The sequence below is a fragment of the Bos mutus genome, chromosome 5, assembly GCF_027580195.1.
Source record: "Bos mutus isolate GX-2022 chromosome 5, NWIPB_WYAK_1.1, whole genome shotgun sequence".
Classification (NCBI taxonomy): domain Eukaryota; kingdom Metazoa; phylum Chordata; class Mammalia; order Artiodactyla; family Bovidae; genus Bos; species Bos mutus.
The window spans coordinates 43,980,230-44,001,788 of record NC_091621.1 but is presented as its reverse complement, the minus strand read 5'-3'; the positions used below and the strand labels follow the sequence as shown (position 1 = coordinate 44,001,788).

The window sequence follows — 21,559 nt, the reverse complement described above, 5'->3', positions numbered from 1 at the left end:
GATCTGCTGCTTCGAGTTGTGAAGAACCACGCACATCTGAAAAGTTCTCTCAGCCACTGTCTCTTGTCTCTAGAAATCCTCTAGGTTTCAATCTGGCCTACACAACTGTGTCAAGCATGGGCAGACATGAGGACATATGAGGCTTCCCCCTGTGGAACTCCCACTCGAGCTGGGAAAAACGCTGTGAACAAGTCATACCAAAACTAGAGATTTTCAGAGCTGGACTAGGTGAGTTAGAACAGTTCCTTTCCTTTAGGGAAATCAAGGAAGCCTCACAAAGAGGCTTCACATTTGACCTTAGACCTCAAAGGATGAATCCTCAGGTAGGAAGAGCTCAGTAAGGAAAGATCTCACGTGTCAGAAAAGTCGCAGAGGGACAGCAGTACAAGTGGATGCAGAAACCAGGAAGACCTCAGGGTGAGGGCGCAGTGGATGGTAGAAGCCAGAAGGTCAGGATCACACTTTGGCTTTCATGAGCCCTAGGCACTTGAGCCATCATTAAAAAATATTAAATTATATTTCTTACAACTGCATTGGTATTAAGATGAACATAGTCCAGAGTGATTGTAGAGACTGAGACACGTTTGCGGGCCTAAGAAGTATTACGGGCCTCGGGCACTGTGCCTGCTGCGTTTACTGGGGGAGTCAGCTGTGTAGGACAATGGGTGGGGTCCCCACTGAGAAGAGTTTGACCGCCATGCTAATAAGTTTGGTAAGCTCTAGGGAGTCTTAGTCCTTAACTCCAATCTTAGCCCTACTCTCGGTTGCATTAAGCATCCAGACATTTATCAGGCACTGATTGTCTGCCGTTTATCTTGATATCCTTCATATTCTCTATAGCATCGGCCAGCAGCTCTGCAGCCCCATCTTATGATGCATGCCCAACCAAGGTGCCCTGTCATAGCACTCAGTTTCCTCACCCCAACCCCACAGCAGGAGAGCCTCACCCAGGAGCAGTCAGCTAAGGATAACCCACAGGAGTGAGAGATGCAGCAGGTTTGGGGGTGAAGGGAGGACCAAGGAAGAGAGGTGCTCAAGAAGAGAGAAAGGAGCTAATGGGGTGGTGGAAGGGCTCAGAAACCAGAGTCGTGGCCTGCCCTTAGCCCAGGCTGGCCTTGACCTCTCCCCACATCTGTGTTATTAAAATCCACCCCCTGACCATTTTCAGTTCAGTTCAGTCTCCCAGTCGTGTCTGACTCTTTGCAACCCCATGGACTGAACTGCAGCATGCCAGGCCTCCCTGTCCATCACCAACTCCCAGAGTTCACCCAAACTCATGTCCAGTGAGTCGGTGATGCCATCCAACCATCTCATCCTCTGTCGTCCCGGGTCTTTTCAAATGAGTCAGCTCTCTGCATCAGGTGGCCAAATTATTGGAGTTTCAGCTTCAACATCAGTCCTTCCAATGAACACCCAGGACTGATCTCCTTTAGGATGGACTGGTTGGATCTCCTTGCAGTCCAAGGGACTCTTAAGAGTCTTCTCCAACACTACAGTTCAAAAGCATCAATTCTTCGGCGCTCAGCTTTCTTCACAGTCCAACTCTCACATCCATACATGACCAATGGAAAAACCATAGCCTTGACTAGACGGACCTTTGTTGGCAAAAGTGCCATTCTCAGGGCTAAACTAAAACCGTAAATCCTGCTTAAAATCTTGATGCTGGTTAGTGCTGTGCTACTGTCCCCTGGCTGCAGAAACCTCTCACCTTAGCACTGAGTGGCTGGTCCCTTCTAGGGATCTATTTCCCACTTGAAGAGAATGTGTGCCATTGTCAAAAATGAATAAGTGTCCTAGAATATATTTCTTAGTTTTAATTACAAAAATAAGGGACTTCCCTGGTAGTCCAATGGTTAAGATTCCAAGCTTCCAATGCAGGGGACATGGGTTTGATACCTGGTTGGGGAACTAAGATCTGGCAGGCTGCCAGGAGCAGTCAAAAATAATAATAATACTGTAGATAAGTCAAATAACACAGAAAAATGTGTTTTAAAAGTGAAACTGGGGAGATCCCTGGTGGTCTACTGGTTAGGATTCCAGGCTTTCACTGTCATGGCTGGGGATCAATCCCTGGTCAGGGAACTGAGATCTCGCAAGCCAAGGTGTACAGCCAAAAAAAGTACACACACAAAAGAGGGAAATAGATCATCACAGTGCTCCCATACCTATTGATTCATTGTCTAGAAGTAATATTTTCTATAAAAATTAATTAAATAATTTCTAGGTATAAACCTTCTGTACCCTGTTTTATATATATATATATATATATATATATATATATTTATAAATATATATGTGGGTAGCCATTCCTTTTCTCCAGGGCTCCTCCTAACCCAGGGATTGAACCTGGATCTCTTGCATTGCAGGCAGATTCTTCACCATCTGAGACACCAAGGAAGCCCGCTATATAAAACAAATATATATAAATAATATATGTATGTATTTTAAAAAGGAGAAGGGGGCAGCAGAGGATGAGATGGTTAGATAACATCACCAACTCAATGGACATGAATTTGAGCAAGCCCTGGGAGACAGTGAAGGACAAAGGAGCCTGGTGTGCTGCATTCCATGGGGTTGCAAACAGTAGGATACAACTTGGCAAAAAACAACAACAACAATGAATATACACGCACACAGAGTACCATATTGTTTGAAACTTGTTATCTTCATTTAATATATACCAAGGGCATTTTTTCATATCATGTCATTTAAGTCTAACTCACTCTTTTTATTTCATTTTTAAAAATATTTATTTATTTGGCTGTGCTGGGTCTTAGTTGTAGCACAACGGATCTGCCATCTTCCTTGCAGCATGCAGGATCTTTAGTTGTGGCATGTGGGATCTAGTTCCCCAACCAGGGATCAAGCCCAGGCCCTCTCCACTGGGAGCATGGAGTCTTAGACACTGGACCACCAGCAAGTCCCTAACTCATTCTTTGTAAAAGTTGGATAGTATTCCTTAATATAATTAAACCCAATTTATCTAATCTTCCTCTATTGATGAATATTTAGGTTTTCCACAATTTTGTGACAAATTTTATGACAAACTACACAAAATTTGGTGACAACTGTACTAGACCCCAGGCTTCCTTGATGGGCTCAGATGGTAAAGAATCTGCCTGCAGTGCAGGAGACCTGGGTTCGATCTCTGGGTTGGGAAGATCCCCTGGAGGAGGGCATGGCAATCCACACCAGTATTCTTATCTGGAGAATCCCTATGGACAGAGGAACCTGGTGGGCTACAGTCCATGGGGTCACAAAGAGTTGGACACGACTGAGCAACTAAGTACAGCACTTACTAGAACCCACATCTTTATACATGTATTTATGTGGCTCTGTTTATTTCAAAAGGAACTAGCATTGCTCAGAAAAAAATGCAGAGCCTCAGAATGAAAGCCAAGCCTTCCTCCACACTTCACCCTCAGAATCAGGATGAAGAGTCTGACCAGCGTGAGAGATGAGGCTCAGTGTGAGATTAGGCAACAGTATTGAGGGTATTAAGTGCAATGCTCAACAGTCTAGTCTTTAAACAAATACATATTAGGCTTTCCCAAAGAATACAAAGATGGATGTGATGTTGACCCTGCCCTCAAAGGCTCACTTTGGAGTTTGTAACCTTCAGGAGGCTCGAGCCTCCTCTTAGACTCCTCATCCTGAGGCTAGAGCCATCTCCCTACTCTCCAGAGGAGGCATGGAGGTGGAAGGAGAATGACAAAAGAGGGCAGGGTTCCCCAGCCATCTCAGCCCTCTTCCCCGGGTCCAAGTCTGCTTTAGGTTAGAATCCTGGGGGATCGGGCTGGAGAGGCAGCCCTTAGTGCAATCCCCCCTCCCCTTCCTGGCTTCAGTTCAGTTCAGTTCAGTTCAATCTCTCAGTCGTGTCCGACTCTTTGCAACCCCATGGACTGCAGCACAACAGACTTCCCTGTCCATCACCAACTTTCGGAGCTTGCTCAAACTCAGGTCCATTGAGTCAGTGATACCATCCAGCCATCTCATCCTCTGTCATCCCCTTCTCCTCCCACCTTCAATCTTTCCCAGCATCAGGGTCTTTTCAAATGAGTCAGCTCTTTGCATCAGGTGGCCAAAGTAATGGGGTTTCAGCTTCAGCATCAGTCCTTCCAATGAATATTCAGGACTGATTTCCTTTAGGATGGGCTGGTCGGATCTCCTTGCAGTCCAAGGGACTCTGAAGAGTCTTCTCCCAACACCACAGTTCAAAAGCATCAATTCTTCAGCACTCAGCTTTCTTTATGGTCCAACTCTCACATCCATACCTGACTACTGGAAAAACCAAAGCCTTGACTAGACGGACCTTTGTTGGCAAAGTAATGTCTCTGCTTTTTAATATGCTGTCTAGGTTTGTCATAGCTTTTCTTCCAAGGAGCAAGTGTCTTTTAATTTCATGGCTGCAGTGATTTTGGAGCCCCCAAAAATAAAGTCTCTCACTGTTTCCATTGTTTACCCATCTATCTGCCACAAAGTTATGGGACCAGATGCCATGATCTTAGTTTTCTGAATGTTGAGTTTTAAACCAACTTTTTCACTCTCCTCTTTCACTTTCATCAAGAGGCTCTTTAGTTCTTCTTTGATTTCTGCCATAACGGTGGTGTCATCTGCGTATCTGAGGTTATTGATGTTTCTCCTGGCAATCTTGATTCCAGCTTGTGCTTCATCCAGCCCAGGATTTCACATGATGTACTCTGCATATAAGTTAAATAAGCAGGGTGACAATATACAGCCTTGACGTACTCCTTTCCCGATTTGGAATCAGTCTGTTGTTCCATGTCCAGTTCTAACTGTTCCTTCCTGACCTGCATACAGATTTCTCAGGAGGCAGGTCAGGTGGTCTGGTATTCCCATCTCTTGAAGAATTTTCCACAGTTTGTTGTGATCCACACAGTCAAAGGCTTTGGCATAGTCAATAAAGCAGAAGTAGATGTTTTTCTGGAACTCTCTTGCTTTTTCGATGATCCAACGGATGTTGGCAATTTGATCTCTGGTTCCTCTGCCTTTTCTAAATCCAGCTTGAACATCTGGAAGTTCACGGTTCATGTACTGTTGAAGGCTGGCTTGGAGAATTTTGAGCATTACTTTGCTAGTGTGTGAGATGAGTGCAATTGTGCGATAGTTTGAACATTCTTTGGCATTGCCGTTCCTTGGGATTGGAATGAAAACTGACCTTTCTCAGTCTTGTGGCTGCTACTGAGTTTTCCAAATTTGCTGGCATATTGAGTGCAGCACTTTCACAGCATCATCTTTTAGAGTTTGAAATAGCTCAACTGGAATTCCATCATCTCCACTAGCTTTGTTCGTAGTGATGCTTCCTAAGGCCCACCTGACTTCACATTCCAGGATGTCTGGCTCTAGGTGAGTGATCACACCATTGTGGCTTCCTCTGTGCCACATCACTGTGGCACCATTCCTGGCTTCTCTCTGCCTAAATCACAGCTCCACCCACAGTGCTCATTCAGGGACCTACCTCCCAACCCAGAGTTTGCCACCCACCACCAGGCACTCTGCACCTCCCTCCTTCTTCCTCTCCTGACTCTGATGGGCAGAGCCTCTCATCTCCTGCAGGATACACCTGCCCCGAAACTCCCAATCCTCTGCCCTCCACCCTCATAGCTGGAAGACTAGCTTCCTATCCTGAAGGCTCTCTCTTCTCACCCACCCCATACTCTCCTTCTCTGAGAGTTATTTCATCTGCTATCCATATGAGTTTCCCCTAACCTGCTTCCTAATGCCATCCTCCATCAGAAGTCTCTCCACTGAACTTCCCTGGTGGTCCAGTGGTTAAGACGCCTTGCTCCACTGGAGCAGGCACAGATTCCATCACTGGCTGAGAAAGTTCCATATGCCAAGGGGCAGCCAGAGAGAAAAATAAATGCATAAAGTAAAATACACCCAATGGAAACTAAATACCATTAGCAATTTGATACCATCACCACCACAGTCACACCTTTATAAATACCATTAGCAATTTGATACCATCACCACCATAATCACACCTTTAAAAAAAAAAAAAGAGTAATAAACATTTGGAAGTATACCTTGTTCTTGAAAAAATAATAATTCTCTCCACTGCATCTACTCTGCTTTTGTCTCCCTGCATTTATGCCTCTGTCTGTGTCCTGGGGGAATGACCCATCTCCTTCTTTGGGCAGGGAGATGCTGCTGTCTCTTCCTTCTTTCTGCTGACCCTCCAGCCCTGTTTGCCTCCACCTTCTGGTGCCCGGGGTAGGTCTCTGCACTTACAGTGCCCCAGAGGGCAGTGAGGCAGTGGCAGGTTAGGAGGGGAGCACCCCAAAGGAAAAGCCAGTCCTGTCTTTCCATCTTATTTCTGGTAAAGAGTTTGTTGGATGCTTTTCAACTGAAAGGAGATGATTAACTCAGCCCTGGCCTTGTTCTGTCTTTGATCATAGATAAATTAGTTTACCTGAAAAGAAATCTTTTCATTTGTGTTTCCATGTCACCTGTGATTTTCCCTGCCTTTCACCCACAGCCCTGCCAGTTGGCAGGAAGAAGGTCAGCAAAGCTGCTGATAAAAGGAGTATAAAGAGGGCTTGGTTCATGGCAAGGGGGCAGTGGTCTACTCGCTGGCAACATGCTGCGCTTGCTGGTGTTCACCTCTCTCGTCCTTTATGGTAAGTGGATCATCTGGCCGGAGATCTGTAGGGAGGGAGATAGAGCAGGAGGGTCCGAAAGCTTTCACTAAGCCCAGGTCTTATCCTGGGGCAGGCAGGAGACTCTGCCTGTGTGTCTAGCAAAAACTTTACTCTCCTGGAGCTCGTGATAGAAAATGTCAGGAACCCTTGGCTGACAGGTTCCTGAAGCAGAGAGGAGCCTCTTCCAGGCCCCAGCTTCCCCATCATCCCTGATGACAGGAAGACATCCTCAGCAGGTGCCTCATGGCATGTGTACTGCTGTCCCCGCCCCCTGGGGAATCCAGCTAAAGCTCTGTGTGTGGGCAGGTGGGGGCGAGGCGAGGGGTAGAGACCCTGAGCGAGGCTGAGACCACTGGGTCCTGGCGGCTGTGTGAAATGGGCCAGAGTTCTGGGGACACGTAGGGGAAGCAGAAGGCACTTGGACTTCCCTGCTTTCAAAAGGGACCCAGAAAACTCACAGCTGGGCCCCTCATTTGCTAGGAGGAACTGTGAGTTTGCAGACAAAGCACAACTGCCACCCGCCCTCCCACCCTGAGCTGACCCCACGCTTAGTCATCACTCACTTTTCTTCTGCTCCACAAAGGACACAGCACCCAGGACTTTCCAGAAACCAACGCCCGGGTAGTTGGAGGGACTGCGGTCTCAAAGAATTCTTGGCCCTCTCAGGTGGGTGTTCCTTCACAGCCCCAGACTGCCAATGAAATAAGAGTTGCTTGTGCCCTGACACACACTCTTATGCATATGTGTGCATATCCTTATCTACAGGAAGTTCTCCAGCTGCTTGGATTCTAGATGTTGAAGATGAATGGGAACAGGCTTAGGAGTGTTTTTCTAAATGCAAAAGGAGTTTTTCTCTAAATGCAAAAACACCAACCACACTCACTTTCCCAGGCACACACACAAACACAAACCTCATGTACACTCCCAGCGATACCACTTGGACCACACTAGCAAGACTGTATGCCAGACTCACATAGATGCAACACACTTTCACACACACACACACACAGCCCTCTCCATGCAGTGTGTGTCACATTTGAACACACCCTGCCCCCAAATAAAGCACGTTGTTCATGTGGCTATTTAAAGAGTTTCCACTTTCAAAATAGGGCTCTGCTTTGATTTAAGCAATTCTAATTGTGTAAAACTGGCAAATTGACTGGTGAATAGCCATACTTTGAGAGGAATCACTGCAATTAATTCTGAATTAAACCCAATTTACAAAAGTTTGAGTCTCCATTTTCAGGAGTAGAGTTATTGTGTGATAAGAGCCACCGAAGGAGGGGGCGTGAACTGATTAAAACGAATGTTCCAGTGGCATTTCTAAGCATCTGCTGAATGAAGGGCCAGGGTGTATCTTGAAAACACTGGAGGGGAGTTCTGGGGACCTCGGCTTGTGAATTAGGTGATGGAGCAATTCCATGGCTACATTTCCTTCCCAAGAGGCAATGGAGGTAGAAGGACCTGGGTTCTTGGCCCTTTGCAACAACCTAGTGTAACGATGCCAAATGCACTGTATGTGTAGCCCAGATAGTTGGCGGATATTTTGAGGGACGGCAGGAATTTAAGGAGATCTTGGTTTGGGACGAAGTTTTTTTAAAAAACACCAACCTATCCCTCTTTTCTTCTCTCCCCATCTAGATTTCCCTCCAGTACAAGTCTGGAAGTTCCTGGTATCACACCTGTGGAGGCACCCTCATCAAACAGAAGTGGGTGATGACAGCGGCTCACTGTGTGGATAGGTGAGAAAAACAAACCAGCTTTTCTGAGCTCCTGGGAGGAGAAGAGTCTGGTCCTTCTAGAGGAATATGTATCCTGGAGCACTCAGGACAAGACTTAAGAAGGTGTTTGGGGGACTGTAGGGAGGTAGTGAGATGAAAACTACAAACTATGCACTTTTCAAAGCCTGGCATCAGACAAGTTCATGTTCAAATCCAGTCCCACCTTCTTCTAGCTAAGTGAACTTGAATGGCTTACTTAGCTCCCTAAGCTCTTACTCTCTTATCTTGAAAACGGGGTAATAATACCTACTTTGTAGAATTATTGTGAGGATTAAGTAGATAAATATTTAAGTACCTAGTCAATGCCTGATCGGTAACCGTTTTTTCATATTTTATCTTGAGCAATGGTTCTTAAATTTGAGCATATATCAGAATCACCTACAAGGCACAGATTGCTGGGCCCCACCCAGTAGAGTTTCTGATAGAGAACTCCAGGCTGAGTCCTGATAATCGGCATTTCTAGCAAGTTTCCAAGTTCTGGTGCTGCTGGTCCAGGGACCATGTTTTAAGAACTCTTGGTCTAGAAGCTTATGTACCTCTCAACATCCCCCTGTGGTCTGAGAGACAGTCTTTCATTTATGCCCACCACACTTCTCCCAACTTATGAGATATTCAGCCTCTGATGTTTAACTTAGTATATTGGGGAAATGAAGCTGATGGTATTTTTTGTCACTTCCACAAGTTAGCAACTTGGGGATGAGAGGGCTGGTTATTTCTTCATCTCCCAGGGTCTTCCATATTCCTTCTGCCGGGGCCAGAAAAGATGAGTTCCTGTCCTAAAAATGAGATGGAAGATGCCTTACCAACTTTTCTCTGAGAGGAGAAAGAAAAGGCTCATTCAGGGGTTCCCTCTCTCCCTTCAGCCAAATGACCTTCCGTGTGGTGCTGGGAGACCACAACCTGAGCCAGAATGATGGCACCGAGCAGTACATCAGCGTGCAGAAGATCGTGGTGCATCCATCCTGGAACAGCAACAACGTGGCTGCAGGGTAGGGCAAGGTGGCGCTGGCCCGGGGCTGGGAGGTGGAGGGCTGGCTGCCCAGCCACAGGGTCTGGGCTTCCTTCACATTCATCCAGGAGGACTTTGAGAATTAAGATGTTGGCAGGCTTTCCCAATGTCTCAAGTGGTAAAGAATCTGCCTGCAATACAGGAGACACAGGAGATGTGGGTTCGATCCCTGGGTCAGCAAGATCCCCTGGAAGAGGAAATGGCAACCCACTCCAGTATTCTTGCCTGGAAAATCCCATGGACAGAGGAGCCTGATGAGCTACAGTCCATGGGGTTGCAAAGAGTTGGACATGACTGAGCACACACTAGGACTTGAGAACATTTCAAGGTCTTTGGGATTTGTTTGATCTGGGCTGGTCTGCATTATTGGATCCCCTGAAGCTCCTTCTCTGCAGAGTTTAATGTTCCTGTTTCTATTGTTATTTATTATTCATTTTATGGCATAGACTCCATTAGCAAAGGGCTTTCCTTGTAGCTCAGTTGGTAAAAAATCTGCCTGCAATGCAGGAAACCTGGGTTCCATCCCAGGTAACGAAGATCCCCTGGAGGAGGAAATGGCAACCCACTCCAGTATTCTTGCCTGGAGAATCCCATGGACAGAGGAGCCTGGCAAGCTACAGTCCATGGGGTCGTGAGAGTCAGACACGACTTAGCCACTATACCACCACCATTAGCAAAAACGGACTTCCTAAAAATGAATCTTACAGTAAGAAAACTTCTGCAAGACTAAGCTGTAAACTTTTGGAAAGGAAGTAGTTAAAAGGGTGGCCAGTCTAGAGAGTGTGGGAGTGGGGATGGGCTCCAGTAACTGGGGTACATCTGCAAAGCATTTTATGTCTTTCTCATTTGAGAACTCTTCTCCACTACCAAGATCACAGCCCTCCACTCTTTTCTAAGCTTCACTCCCCGGGGCTGCAAATAAGAACTAGCGACCATGCCAAGACCTAACCAGCAGGGGCTGCTGTTACACACAGAATACCCTAGACTCCAAATGCGCAATTCCTCAAGTTTGAAGCTTGGCGAGTCCCCTCCTTCTTCGAAGTCACTGGTTTCCGATCCTGTGGGGATACAAGGCTTAGGGAGGGCTTGTCCCTATGCTGAGCTGAAGGAAGTTCCGGTCCCGCCAGCAAGCAGTCTCCTTTCCACCCACAGTTACGACATCGCCGTGCTGCGCCTGGCCCAGAGTGCTACCCTCAACAGCTATGTCCAGCTGGGTGTTCTGCCACAGTCGGGAACCATCCTGGCTAACAACACGCCCTGCTACATCACAGGCTGGGGCAGGACTAAGAGTAAGTTGCCTGCACTGGCACCATCCATCCCCCACATGGATACTGATTAGCTGGCTGAGCTTCTGCAGCCCTAGTTTTGTGGTCCTAAGTGTTCAGAGCCGGAGGCCAGGAACCAGAGGAACCACCAGAGATAAAATAACTGGTGCGTGAAATCAACCTAAGAACAAGCCATGCAACAGTCAATTCAGAGATTCACAGACTCTTAGCAACAAAAAAAATAAGGCCTTATCTCAGAGAGTATTTTTTACTAGCCTCTCATTTTATATACGAGGAAACTGAGGCCCAAAGAAAGTAAAGACTGTTCCAGATCACATGACTAGTTAGTGACTAGTTAGTACCTGGTTAGCTGGGGCCAGAACGCAGGTATTTTGGCTCCCACTTTGGTGGTCACTACAGCATCATGCTACCCCCATAGACAAATCACTGGGCTGTGGGTTGGAGCGAAAGAGCCAGGGGTGGTTGCAGGTCCAAAGAAGTCAAGGCAGGGGCGGCCTCAGCCCTCTTCTGGTCAATCAGGGAGGATTACTAGAAGGGAAAGTCACTGGATGACACAGAAAGGTGGGAGGGGCTATGAGCAGAGATGGTTAACAAGGGTAGAGACAGCAGGCCTGGTGCAGAAGGCTGAGAGCCACTGGGCAGGATCTGAGCTCTGCAGGAGAGGCGAGGTCTTGCTGTGAGCAACAGTCTAGTGGGAAAACCTGGGGCTGAGACAGACATGCTTCTAAGCCAGCTTTGCTCTCGGTTCACTTAATGTCATTGTGGTTCAATCTCCCGATCTGTATATAACATGAAAGTGTTGTTGTAAGGATCCAAAAAGAAAAAAAAAAAATCAGATAAAGGAAAACTGCACTAAGCTCTTAAGAAATGGAAAGAAGGCTACACAGTTCCAGTTCTACTCCATGGGGTTTATGGTGTAAGGAAGCAGGACAGACAGATGAGTTATTAACAAAAAGACCATTCTAGTGGCACCCCATTCCAGTACTCTTGCCTGGAAAATCCCATGGACGGAGGAGCCTGATAGGCTGCAGTCCATGGGGTCGCTAAGAGTCGGACACGACTGAGCGACTTCACTTTCACTTTTCACTTTCATGCATTGGAGGAGGAAATGGCAACCCACTCCAGTGTTCTTGCCTAGAGAATCCCAGGGACTGCGGGGCCTGGTGGGCTGCCGTCTATGGGGTTGCACAGAGTCGGACACGACTGAACCAACTTAGCAGTTACTTAACTAAAGTAGTCATGAGTTAGTGGTTTGGAATATGGGACTACTAGTCAAGAAAGGTGCCTGTACCTTTCACCTAAAGAGAAACAAGAGGACAGTCTATGACATGGCAGAGAAAAGGAGCTTACCCTGACTTCAGCTTTCATGAGAGCTTGGGAAAGTTTGGCCAGGTGTGGAAGGTTTTCCCTGCACAGCATCTGGGGCTGACCTCTAAAGTTGTGTGTGCTGTTCAGCCAATGGGCAGCTGGCCCAGACCCTGCAGCAGGCTTACCTGCCCTCCGTGGACTACGCCACCTGCTCCAGCTCCTCCTACTGGGGCTCCACTGTGAAGACCACCATGGTGTGCGCTGGAGGAGACGGAGTTCGTGCTGGATGCCAGGTGAACACAGGCTCAGAGTGTCAGAAGTCTCACCCCAGCTCCCTCTCCTCTCTGCCTCTCACCCCCTACCTTTTCCTCACCTCCTATTCCATACCTACTCCCACCCATATATAGAGACTCAACTTTCTAGTCTAGTGTCTGGATGAGAATTATTCTGTGCTGGTAAGTCTGTATTCCAGGAATCTCAAAGTTGAAAGGAACCTTAAAATTCATCTTGCCTGCCTGATGCCCCCACCTCAAAAGTTTGCATGTGGCCTAACATTTGTGTTGGTATATGTGAGTGTTCTTTAGAAGTTATTTGTGCCTTAGATTTTTAATGGCTGCAGTAGGGCTAGGCCTGGATTGGTGGTTGTGACTGTGTATAAGGTAGCTTCCCTCCCATCAACCCCAATTTTTCTTTCTTTCTTTTTTTTTTAATATTCTGTTTATTTATTTGACTGAACCAGGTCTTAGTTGTAACACGTGAGATCTTCTGTCTGGGATCTTTAGTTGTGGCGTGTGAACTCCCAGTTGCAGTATGTGGGATCTAGTTCCCTGACCAGGGATCAAACCCAGGCCCCCTATATTGGGAGTGCAGAGTCTTAGCCATTGGACCACCAGGGAAGTCCCCTAATTTTTCTTATAGCTCCTCTACCACCACCCTTTTGACCCAGTAGTATTGATAGCAATATATATACAGGTGAATACGGTAGGGGAAAGTACACTAAATAGCTTTATAATAGAATATATATAAACTATTATAAAATTATATATATGTATGAATCATCTTCTATTTACACAAGATCAATCAGCAATACACCATCTTACAGATTTGGTACTGCAGTCCAATAAAAGTTCTTGATTATCTGCTAAATGCTAGGCACTGTGTTTGATTCATCTGTATTAAAAATACTAAAGATACAAAGATGAATATAAACACAATCTAGTGGAGGAATGGAGAGACATAGGACAGAACGTCTACAGTGTGGCTAAGTGTTATAATAAAGACATGCCTAAAGGTGATACAGGAATCCAAAAACCAGATACTCCCCTCTCTACCTGTTGGTGTCAGAAAAGACTTGCCTTCCCCGAGAAGCTAGAGTTCATAGTGAGTCATGAAGGTTAAACAGAAAGCCAGGCAAGAAAAAAGAGGAAAAAATATTCAGAGAGAGAGAACCTGAAGAGAGACATAGGCTAAGAACCTAGAACACACAGAATTATAAGGCATTCCCTAGAGCTAGAGCAGCGGTCAGGGCTCACAGTCTCCAGCACCTAACTTGCTGCCTCTGTTTTTTGTGTGGCCTGTGAGCTAAGAATGTTTTTTATATTTTTTTTTAATGGTTGGGAAAAAATTTAAAAAGGAAGAATATGTTATGACACATGAAAAATATAAAATTTCAATGTTTGTTTTAAAAAGAAGGTTTCCTTGGAATGCAGTTATACTTGTTCATGACATTGTTTATGGCTGCATTCATGGGGTTGAACAGTTGGGAGAGAGACTGTAGGACCTGCAAAGCCTGAGATACTTACTTTTTGGCTCTTTACAAAAAAAATGTGCTGACCTCTGGGCTACAACTTAAACTATTACCATTCTAGGGAATGTCAGGAGATGACACTAGAGACAGGTAGGAGCCACAGGACTTGGAAAGTGAAAGAAAGTGAAAGTGAAGTCACTCAGTTGTGTCCAACTCTGCGACCCCATGGACTGTAGCCTACCACGCTCCTCTGTCCATGGGATTTTCCAGGCAATAGTACTGGAGTGGATTGCCATTTCCTTCTCCAGGGGGTCTTCCCAACCCCAGGGATTGAACCCAGGTCTCCTGCACTGTAGACAGACGCTTTACCGTCTGAGCCACCAGGGAAGTCCACAGGACTTGGGCCTTCATTCAAATAGCATGCTTGGGACATGCACTTTATCTTAGACACTGGGAAACCCTTCAAGAGTTTTAAACAAGAGAACAGCATGAGGAGATTTGCCTTTTAAAAGCACTCTCTGATGACAAGGTAAGCATGTATTTGAAGAGGGAAAAATTAGCAGGGAGACTGCTTAGGAGACTGTTTCAATTATCTAGGCAAGAAATCTGAGGGTCCAAGTTAGCGCAGTGGAAAGGAGGGAGGTGGAGGATCAGGAGTGACTTCCAGGCATCTCAGTTAAGTGATTTGGGGGAGGGGTTTGCAGCGTCCAATGAGACAAGATTTCTAGGATTTGGGAGGGAAAGTGATGAATATGGTTCTGGACAAATTGAGTCTGAGATCTCAGTGGGACATTCAGCTATAGTTTAACTGGTAAGAAACCAGATATAAAGAAAGTAGAGCCTGGAAGAGAAAACTGGGCTAGAGATAAGCTCAACAGGAAATGAGATTCCTCAAACTCTCCCACCCTCTACTCCCCACTTCCCTCAGGGAAAAGTGGTAGAATGAGGGAAAAAAAAAATTAAACAGTGAGTTGGGGAAGAACTGTGATAACAGGAATATTTGAGTGCTTCAGGGCTAGGTGGAGGACAAAGGATCCGTAAGGATCTAAGAAGTAAGAGAAAACCATAGTAATAAGAGGTTTACAAACTCTCAGGAAATACTGACAGGTCATCACATAGCCTACAGTGAAGCCAGGAGCCACAGAGCATAACTGAAAGTAGCTTCTTTGGCAGTTGACAGATCACTGGTAACTACGGCCAGAACAGTTTCAGTGGAGTGATGAGGACGGAAGCTTGATTGAAAGGTAAGGCATGAAGAGGCACTAAGAAATAGCAAGAAACATAGAATACTCTTTCAAGAATCTTGGATGAAAGAGGAATTTAAAAGTCTGGTGGCTTTCAGGAGGATGAAAGTCATGGAGCGGGTGCATCTTTTAAGATTGAAGAAAATTGAGTGTATTTCTGGGCAGAGAGGAAAGGATCCTGTAGAGTCAGAGAGAGGGAATAAATGGATGATGCAAGACCCCAGGGGCTCCCCCAGGGGTAGCTCAGCTGATAAAGAATCTGCCTACAATGCAGGAGACAGGGATTCGATCCCTGGGCTGGGAAGATACCCTGGAGGAGGGCATGGCAACCCACTCTAGTATTCTTGTCTAGAGAATCCCCATGGACAGAGGAGCCTGGAGGGCTACAGTCCATGGAGTTGCAAAGAGTCGGACATGACTGAGCGACTAAGCACAGCACAGCACAGCAAGATCCCAGAGGGGAAGGAAGAGATGAACCAAGAACACAGGTGGAGCTGGCTTTGAATAGAAGAGGGACACAGAAACATGCGTGGATATGAAATAATGTGCAGGCTGAGTAGCTGAAATTTGGTGGGTGTTCTGTAATTGCTTCTATTTACTCATGAACTAGGAGTCAAATGTGGAAAAATGAAGGGGTAAAAGGGTTGGATGGATTTGGATTAAGATGAATGGAGAAAGACTGGCCTCCATGATGTTGCTGACAGGCTGAGGTTAGAGACCATGCAATAATCATATGGGTAAATTATTCACTCCATTCAAGGATCTAGTTGTAGGCAATGGATTAGTTCAGGGCTGGGTTTTCATGCATTATTGAAACATAAAAGTATTTCAGATCAAATGCAAGCTCTAAGCTGGGTGGAGGAGGAAGAGAAGCCAGAAGGAGACTGGTAGGCTGGCTGAAATAGTAGAATCAAAAATTAAAGGTTTTTTTGGTGAGCACTTAGTACTATGAAAGTAAGGTGACCAACTCATCCCAGTTTTCCCAGGACTTCCCCAAGGTCAGCTGAAAAAAAGCCCGAAACTACACAACTTACAAGTTAAGAGTTTTGTTTTGGTCGATGAACCTACTGAGGACTATAGCCTGGAAGACACCCTTTCAGACAGCTCAGAGGAACAGTTTCAAAGAGGTAAGGAAGGAGCCAGGGGATGTTAGAATTTTTGCTGGGGAAAAAAAAAAAAACAGTTAGCCATCAAAGATTACTGCTAATAACAAGAAACAGACATCTCAAGTGAATGGTTTCAGTGCTTTTCCCTGTCTGGGAAGATGCAAGAGTCTGGGCTCACAGAAACCAGCCCTTTGATATTCATTGTAACTATCTAGGGTCAGTATCATTTTTCTCCATCTTGAAATCCCTTCAGGATGTGGAGAGTGGCTGCAGGGGCAGGTGGTTTGATAGTGGGCAACATTCATTGTTTCCCAGAATAGCAGGCAACACTTCATGTACTGACACAGCAGGCAACATTTTTTTTTGTCCACATCTAAAAGTCCTGTATCCTGGGAACCCTACCTGCAAGTTAGGGTAAAAAAAAGATGTGGGACTTCCCTGGTGGTTTAGTGGCTAAGGCTCAGCGCTCTGAATACAGGGGGCTCTGGGTTCGATCCTTGGTCAGAGAACTAGATTCCACATGTCACAACTAAGACCCAGTGCAGCCAAATGAATAAATAAATCAATGAAGACAAACACATAAGTCAAATTCTTCCAGTTCCTCACCAGCCAGCCTCACCAATAACCTCTTAAGGTTTAACCTTTCTGAGTTTAATTCACTTTCCCCTGTTTGCTCTCAAAGTCTTGAACTCTGAAAAACTAGAGTACTTTCCTTCTGGCTGACACTGCAAATCAGTCTCTGAGGCCGTTGTGTCTCCACAGTCTCTTCCCACTGGAACTTCCCAAATACTGTGTCTTGGTTTTGGGGCTTTCAGATTTCTGTGTCCCCAGCCAATCTCCTCAGAGGGGATTCACTAAACGCCTCTCACGGCAATCCAACCACTCCCATTGAGCTCTCTCCCAGCTCTTCCTTCTGCCCTAAAATCCTCAGCCATATCCTCCTTCACTACAGAGCTTTTGTTTCTTTTCAGGTCAATTAGCATAAGACAGTAATACGGTACACAATTCAATTACCTTCCATTCCTCTAGTTTAGAAATACTCTCAAATCCCTATAAGAATTTAGGTGGAAGATATTTAAACTGTTTTGTATTGAGTACAATAACCTAAAGGAATATACATCTTTCTTTTTATAAAAAGAATAACCATCTTCTTTTCCCAAACATAGTGAGGGTGGGGTACAGCTACTTCCTTAAAAAAAAAAAATTAGCCCCAATTTGAACTTTTGGTCTCTTTCCCTAGTTCTTCTTTTTTTTTTTTTTTCATTGAATGATTACCTTGTTTAAGGTGGCAAATAAAACTCTGAGGCTTGATAGTGGGAAAGAACAGTCATGTGTTTCTTCTACAAGTTCTCCCTCCCTAGAGGGGACTACTTTTAACTCTTGAGTTGATTTCTTTTATGTCTACCTCCAGCTCTCTAAAAGCATATACTTATATTGCTACTTAATTTTTCACTTCAGGCATAATGCAAGATATGGAACTTCTCTTCCTTTACACATTTATACTTGCCCTTCAAGCATGAATTTTTCTGATCCCCACCCCAAGATCCCAAAATAATTTCAGTTAAATTAACATTTAGTATTTATTATAATTATGTAAAATGCTATTCCCTGAATAATTTTGTTTTCCCTAGAGTTAATAATTGTCTTTTAAAATTTGCATAATATATACTCATGGCAAATAGATGGGGAGAAAATGGAAACTGGCAGTTTTTATTTTCTTGTGCTTAAAAATCACTGTAGACGGTAACTGCAGCCATGAAATCAAAAGACGCTTGCTCCTTGGAAGAAAAGCTCTGACAAACCTAGATGGCATATTAAAAAGCAGAGGCATTACTTTGCTGACAAAGGTCCATATTGTCAAAGCTGTGGCTTTTGCCGTAGTCACACAGATGTGAAAATTGGACAATAAAGAAGGCTGAGCACCAAAGAAATGATGCTTTTGAATTGTGGTGCTGGAGAAGACTTGAGAGTCCCTTGGACAGCAAAGAGATCAAACCAGTCAGTCCTAAAGGAAACCAACCCTGAATATTCACTGGAAGGACTGATGCTGAAGCTGAAACTCCTATACTCTGGCCACCTGATGAGAAGAGCTGACTCAATGGAAAAGACCCTGATGCTGGGAAAGACTGAGGGCAGAAGGAGAAGGAGACGACAGAGGATGAGATGGTTGGATGGCATCACTAACTCAATTGACATGAGTTTGAGCAAACTTTGGGAGATAGTGAAGGACAGGGAAGTCTGGAGTGCTGCAGTCCATGGGGTCACAAAGAGTTGGATGAGACTTATTGACCAAACAACAACTAACAACATACTCAACTCATCACCAGTTCAGCCTTAAACTCTCCACTAATTTATAACTGACCTATTTTATCTTCTCTTGACCTAGTGTTCTGTGTCTTGGTATGGGTCTATTTGCATTCATTTTGAGGGATAGTTAGTGAGTTTTTTCATCCTGGAAACTCCAGACCTTTGGTTCTGAAAATGTTTATTTATTGATGATTTCCTCCCCTCCGTTTTCATTTTTTGTTTCTAGAATTCCTGTTACTCACAATCCACCTCCTAAACTGGGTCTCCTATTTTCTTATTTTCTCTCTATATAGTTTGTCTACTTTATCTCCTAGCCTAATATTTCATTTCTACTATCATATTCATGTTTCCAAAGGCTTTTTGTTTTCTGAATGCTCTAATAGCTTGCTCTTCTTATATCATGGATATAATACTTATATAGTTTTATTGTTTATAGTCTTCTCCCTGCATAATCTTGGTTGTCTTCATTTTTTGTTTATTTCTTTCTCTTTATTTTGATCTTTATTTTTTAAATTTTTAAAAAAAAATTTTATTGGAGTATAGGTAATATACAATGTTGTGTGAGTTTTAGGTATACACAAAGTAGAATCAGTTATACATATATTCACTTTTTTTTTCATTCTTTTCCCACATGGGCCATTACAGAATATTGAATAGAAGTTCCCTGTGCTGTACAGTAGGTTCTTATTAATTACCTGTTTTACATATAGTACTGTATACACGTCAATCCCAATCTCCCTATTTTTCCCTCCCCGCCCATTTCTCTCTCCCCTGATAATCATAAGTTTGTTTTCTACATCTGTGACTCTACTTCTGTTCTAGAGTCCACATATAAGTGATATCATATGATATTTGTCTTTCTGTGTCTGACTTACTTCACTCAGGATCTTTATTTTTATATTGAGGCTTTCTTCCCTGGTGACTCAGATGGTAAAGAGTCTGCCTGCAATGCAGGAGACCCGGGTTCAATGCCTGGGTCGGGAAGATCCCCTGGAGAAGGAAATGGCAACCCACTCCAGTATTCTTGCCTGAAGAATCTCATGAACAGAGGAGCCTGGAGGGCTACAGTCCATGGGGTCGCAAAGAGTCAGACACGACTGAGCAACTAACACTTTCTTCAGATGTTTGGTCATCCCTGACCATCTGCTCTTATTTCAGAGTAGGACAGTGGCAAGCTGATAGGTACCTCTGGCCATAGATGGGGTTCATCTATAGGGAACTGCTTTGTCAGGTGATCTGGCTAGGCCGGTTCATTGGAGGACTTCTAATGATAGTACCTCAAAGTCTTCCCTCTTGTGCTGGTCAGATTCTTCAATGAAATAGCTTCCAATTTTACGTCTAGAATCACAGAACTGACATCTGGGAACTGAGTAAGAAAAAGAGTATCAAGGTCATAATCTGTAAACTCAGATTCTCCTGATTCTGAGCCCAAGCAAGTAACCACTACCCAATACATCACTTTCTCTTCTCCTTACCTCAGTTTAGCTTAACATGTTTTGACTACCTACCCTGTTATCTAAATGCTGAACAATTAGACCCATTGGTCTGAATGCTGGGGGTAGATAAATCATTAGAACACCCTATTTCCCCTACCGTAGGTTCAATTTAAGTCAGTAATAGCTATTGAACTTAAGACATTCAAAGTTCTAGGCTAGCATTGTAGAGTGGAAAATATCAGCAAGATGTAGTTCCTGTCTCAAGAAGCTCACAGATAAGCGTGGGAGTTAGAAACAAATTATGAAACCAAAACACAAGGCAGAACATGACATATGGGCTGCAGAAGAAAGGAAGAAGTACTATAATTGTTTAGAAAGTGGGGATGCGAAGGAAGTAGGGATTTCAACTGGAGCTTTTATACAGTACGGGATTTATAAACAGAGATGTGGGTGGATAGGGTGTAAGCAGAAACAAAGGCCCAAAGATCCAAAGATCTGGAGTTTTAGGACTCTGCTTCTCTTCCCCACAGGGTGATTCTGGAGGCCCCCTTCACTGCTTGGTGAATGGCCAGTATGCTGTCCACGGTGTGACCAGCTTTGTATCCAGCCTGGGCTGTAATGTCTCCAAGAAGCCCACAGTCTTCACCCGGGTCTCTGCTTACATCTCTTGGATAAATAATGTGAGTCCTCTCAAATGATGGGATGAAATACAGTCACCTGGAGATTCACGCATTGACTGGGGTGGGGAGCAAAAGTTGGGCAGGAGAAGCCATCATCTTCCTCATCGCCTTCAAATAGTTATTTACCCCTTTCCCTTCCCCTCTAGTGAACTTTCCCCTGATAGTGTTGCCATCCTGAGTTCCTCTTCACATACCTACTAAGCAGGCTTCACCATCTTGTTTACTACTTAGAGTAAGGTGGTGGCAACAGCAGACCTGAACCAGGTGCCTATCAGGGCTGTCCAAGTCAAGGCCAAGGGGAAAATGGCTTCAGAAAGGCCTGCACACTCCAGGCAAGGGAATACGCACTAACATTCTCCCCCACCAGTTCTTTCTAAGGGCATCATGAGAATTTGCTCTACCATTTGGCAAGAGGTTTTACCACCTTAAACAATGGTTGAGGGCTAGGTGAGAATGTACCTACACTGACCTGGTGGTGGAGCCTCACACCATCCCACCTGTGCCCTCCAGCCTCCAAACACATTCTGGAGTCTTGTGGCATGAACCTTGACTTACAACCAGTTCAAGGTCTGCCACTATGTTCTGAGTATGTGCTTATAGCATTGAATTGTCCTGGACCAGTTAAAAACTTCTTCCTGCCTCCCACCCTCACAACTCCCCATAAACCCAGTACAGGGCCATACTCAACTAGGAGCCCTGAAGAAAAAAGAAAGGAGGTGAGCAGAAGTTGCTGACTGGATATAACCGGTTTTTCCTTCAGGCCATTGCCAGCAACTGAACATCTTCCTGAGTCCAGTGGTATTCCCAAGATGGTTCTGGGATTGACAGCAGAACTTGAGGCCATCAAGGAAAAAACCAGTCTAAGAGACTATTGAGCCAGATGTGGAAAAGCAAATAAAATCGAATATATGTAATACCCTGTGTCTTTTTATTTGTAATTAAGCCTTCTAGGGGAAAGGCAGTTATAGGGCCTGAGTTGGATTTCACCAG

General features: G+C 44.8%; 1 protein-coding gene and 1 long non-coding RNA gene across 2 annotated transcripts in view; one reads left to right on the top strand and one right to left on the bottom strand.

Moving 5' to 3' along the window:
- Positions 1-90: 90 nt before the first annotated feature.
- On the top strand, positions 91-21,469 carry CELA1 (chymotrypsin like elastase 1). The gene is made up of 9 exons (XM_005908701.3): positions 91-228; positions 6,503-6,644; positions 7,249-7,331; positions 8,307-8,407; positions 9,310-9,435; positions 10,608-10,744; positions 12,197-12,342; positions 20,420-20,569; positions 21,330-21,469. The coding sequence occupies exons 2-9, from the start codon at positions 6,605-6,607 to the stop codon at positions 21,345-21,347; spliced, it is 801 nt and encodes a 266-aa protein (XP_005908763.2). The 5' UTR covers positions 91-228; positions 6,503-6,604; the 3' UTR covers positions 21,348-21,469.
- LOC138987932 (uncharacterized) overlaps positions 18,137-21,559 on the bottom strand; it is a 33,911-nt gene continuing 30,488 nt past the window's right edge. Inside the window, exon 3 of the long non-coding RNA XR_011464235.1 lies at positions 18,137-19,819. This is a non-coding gene — a long non-coding RNA (uncharacterized lncRNA). The remainder of the gene's footprint in view (positions 19,820-21,559) is intronic.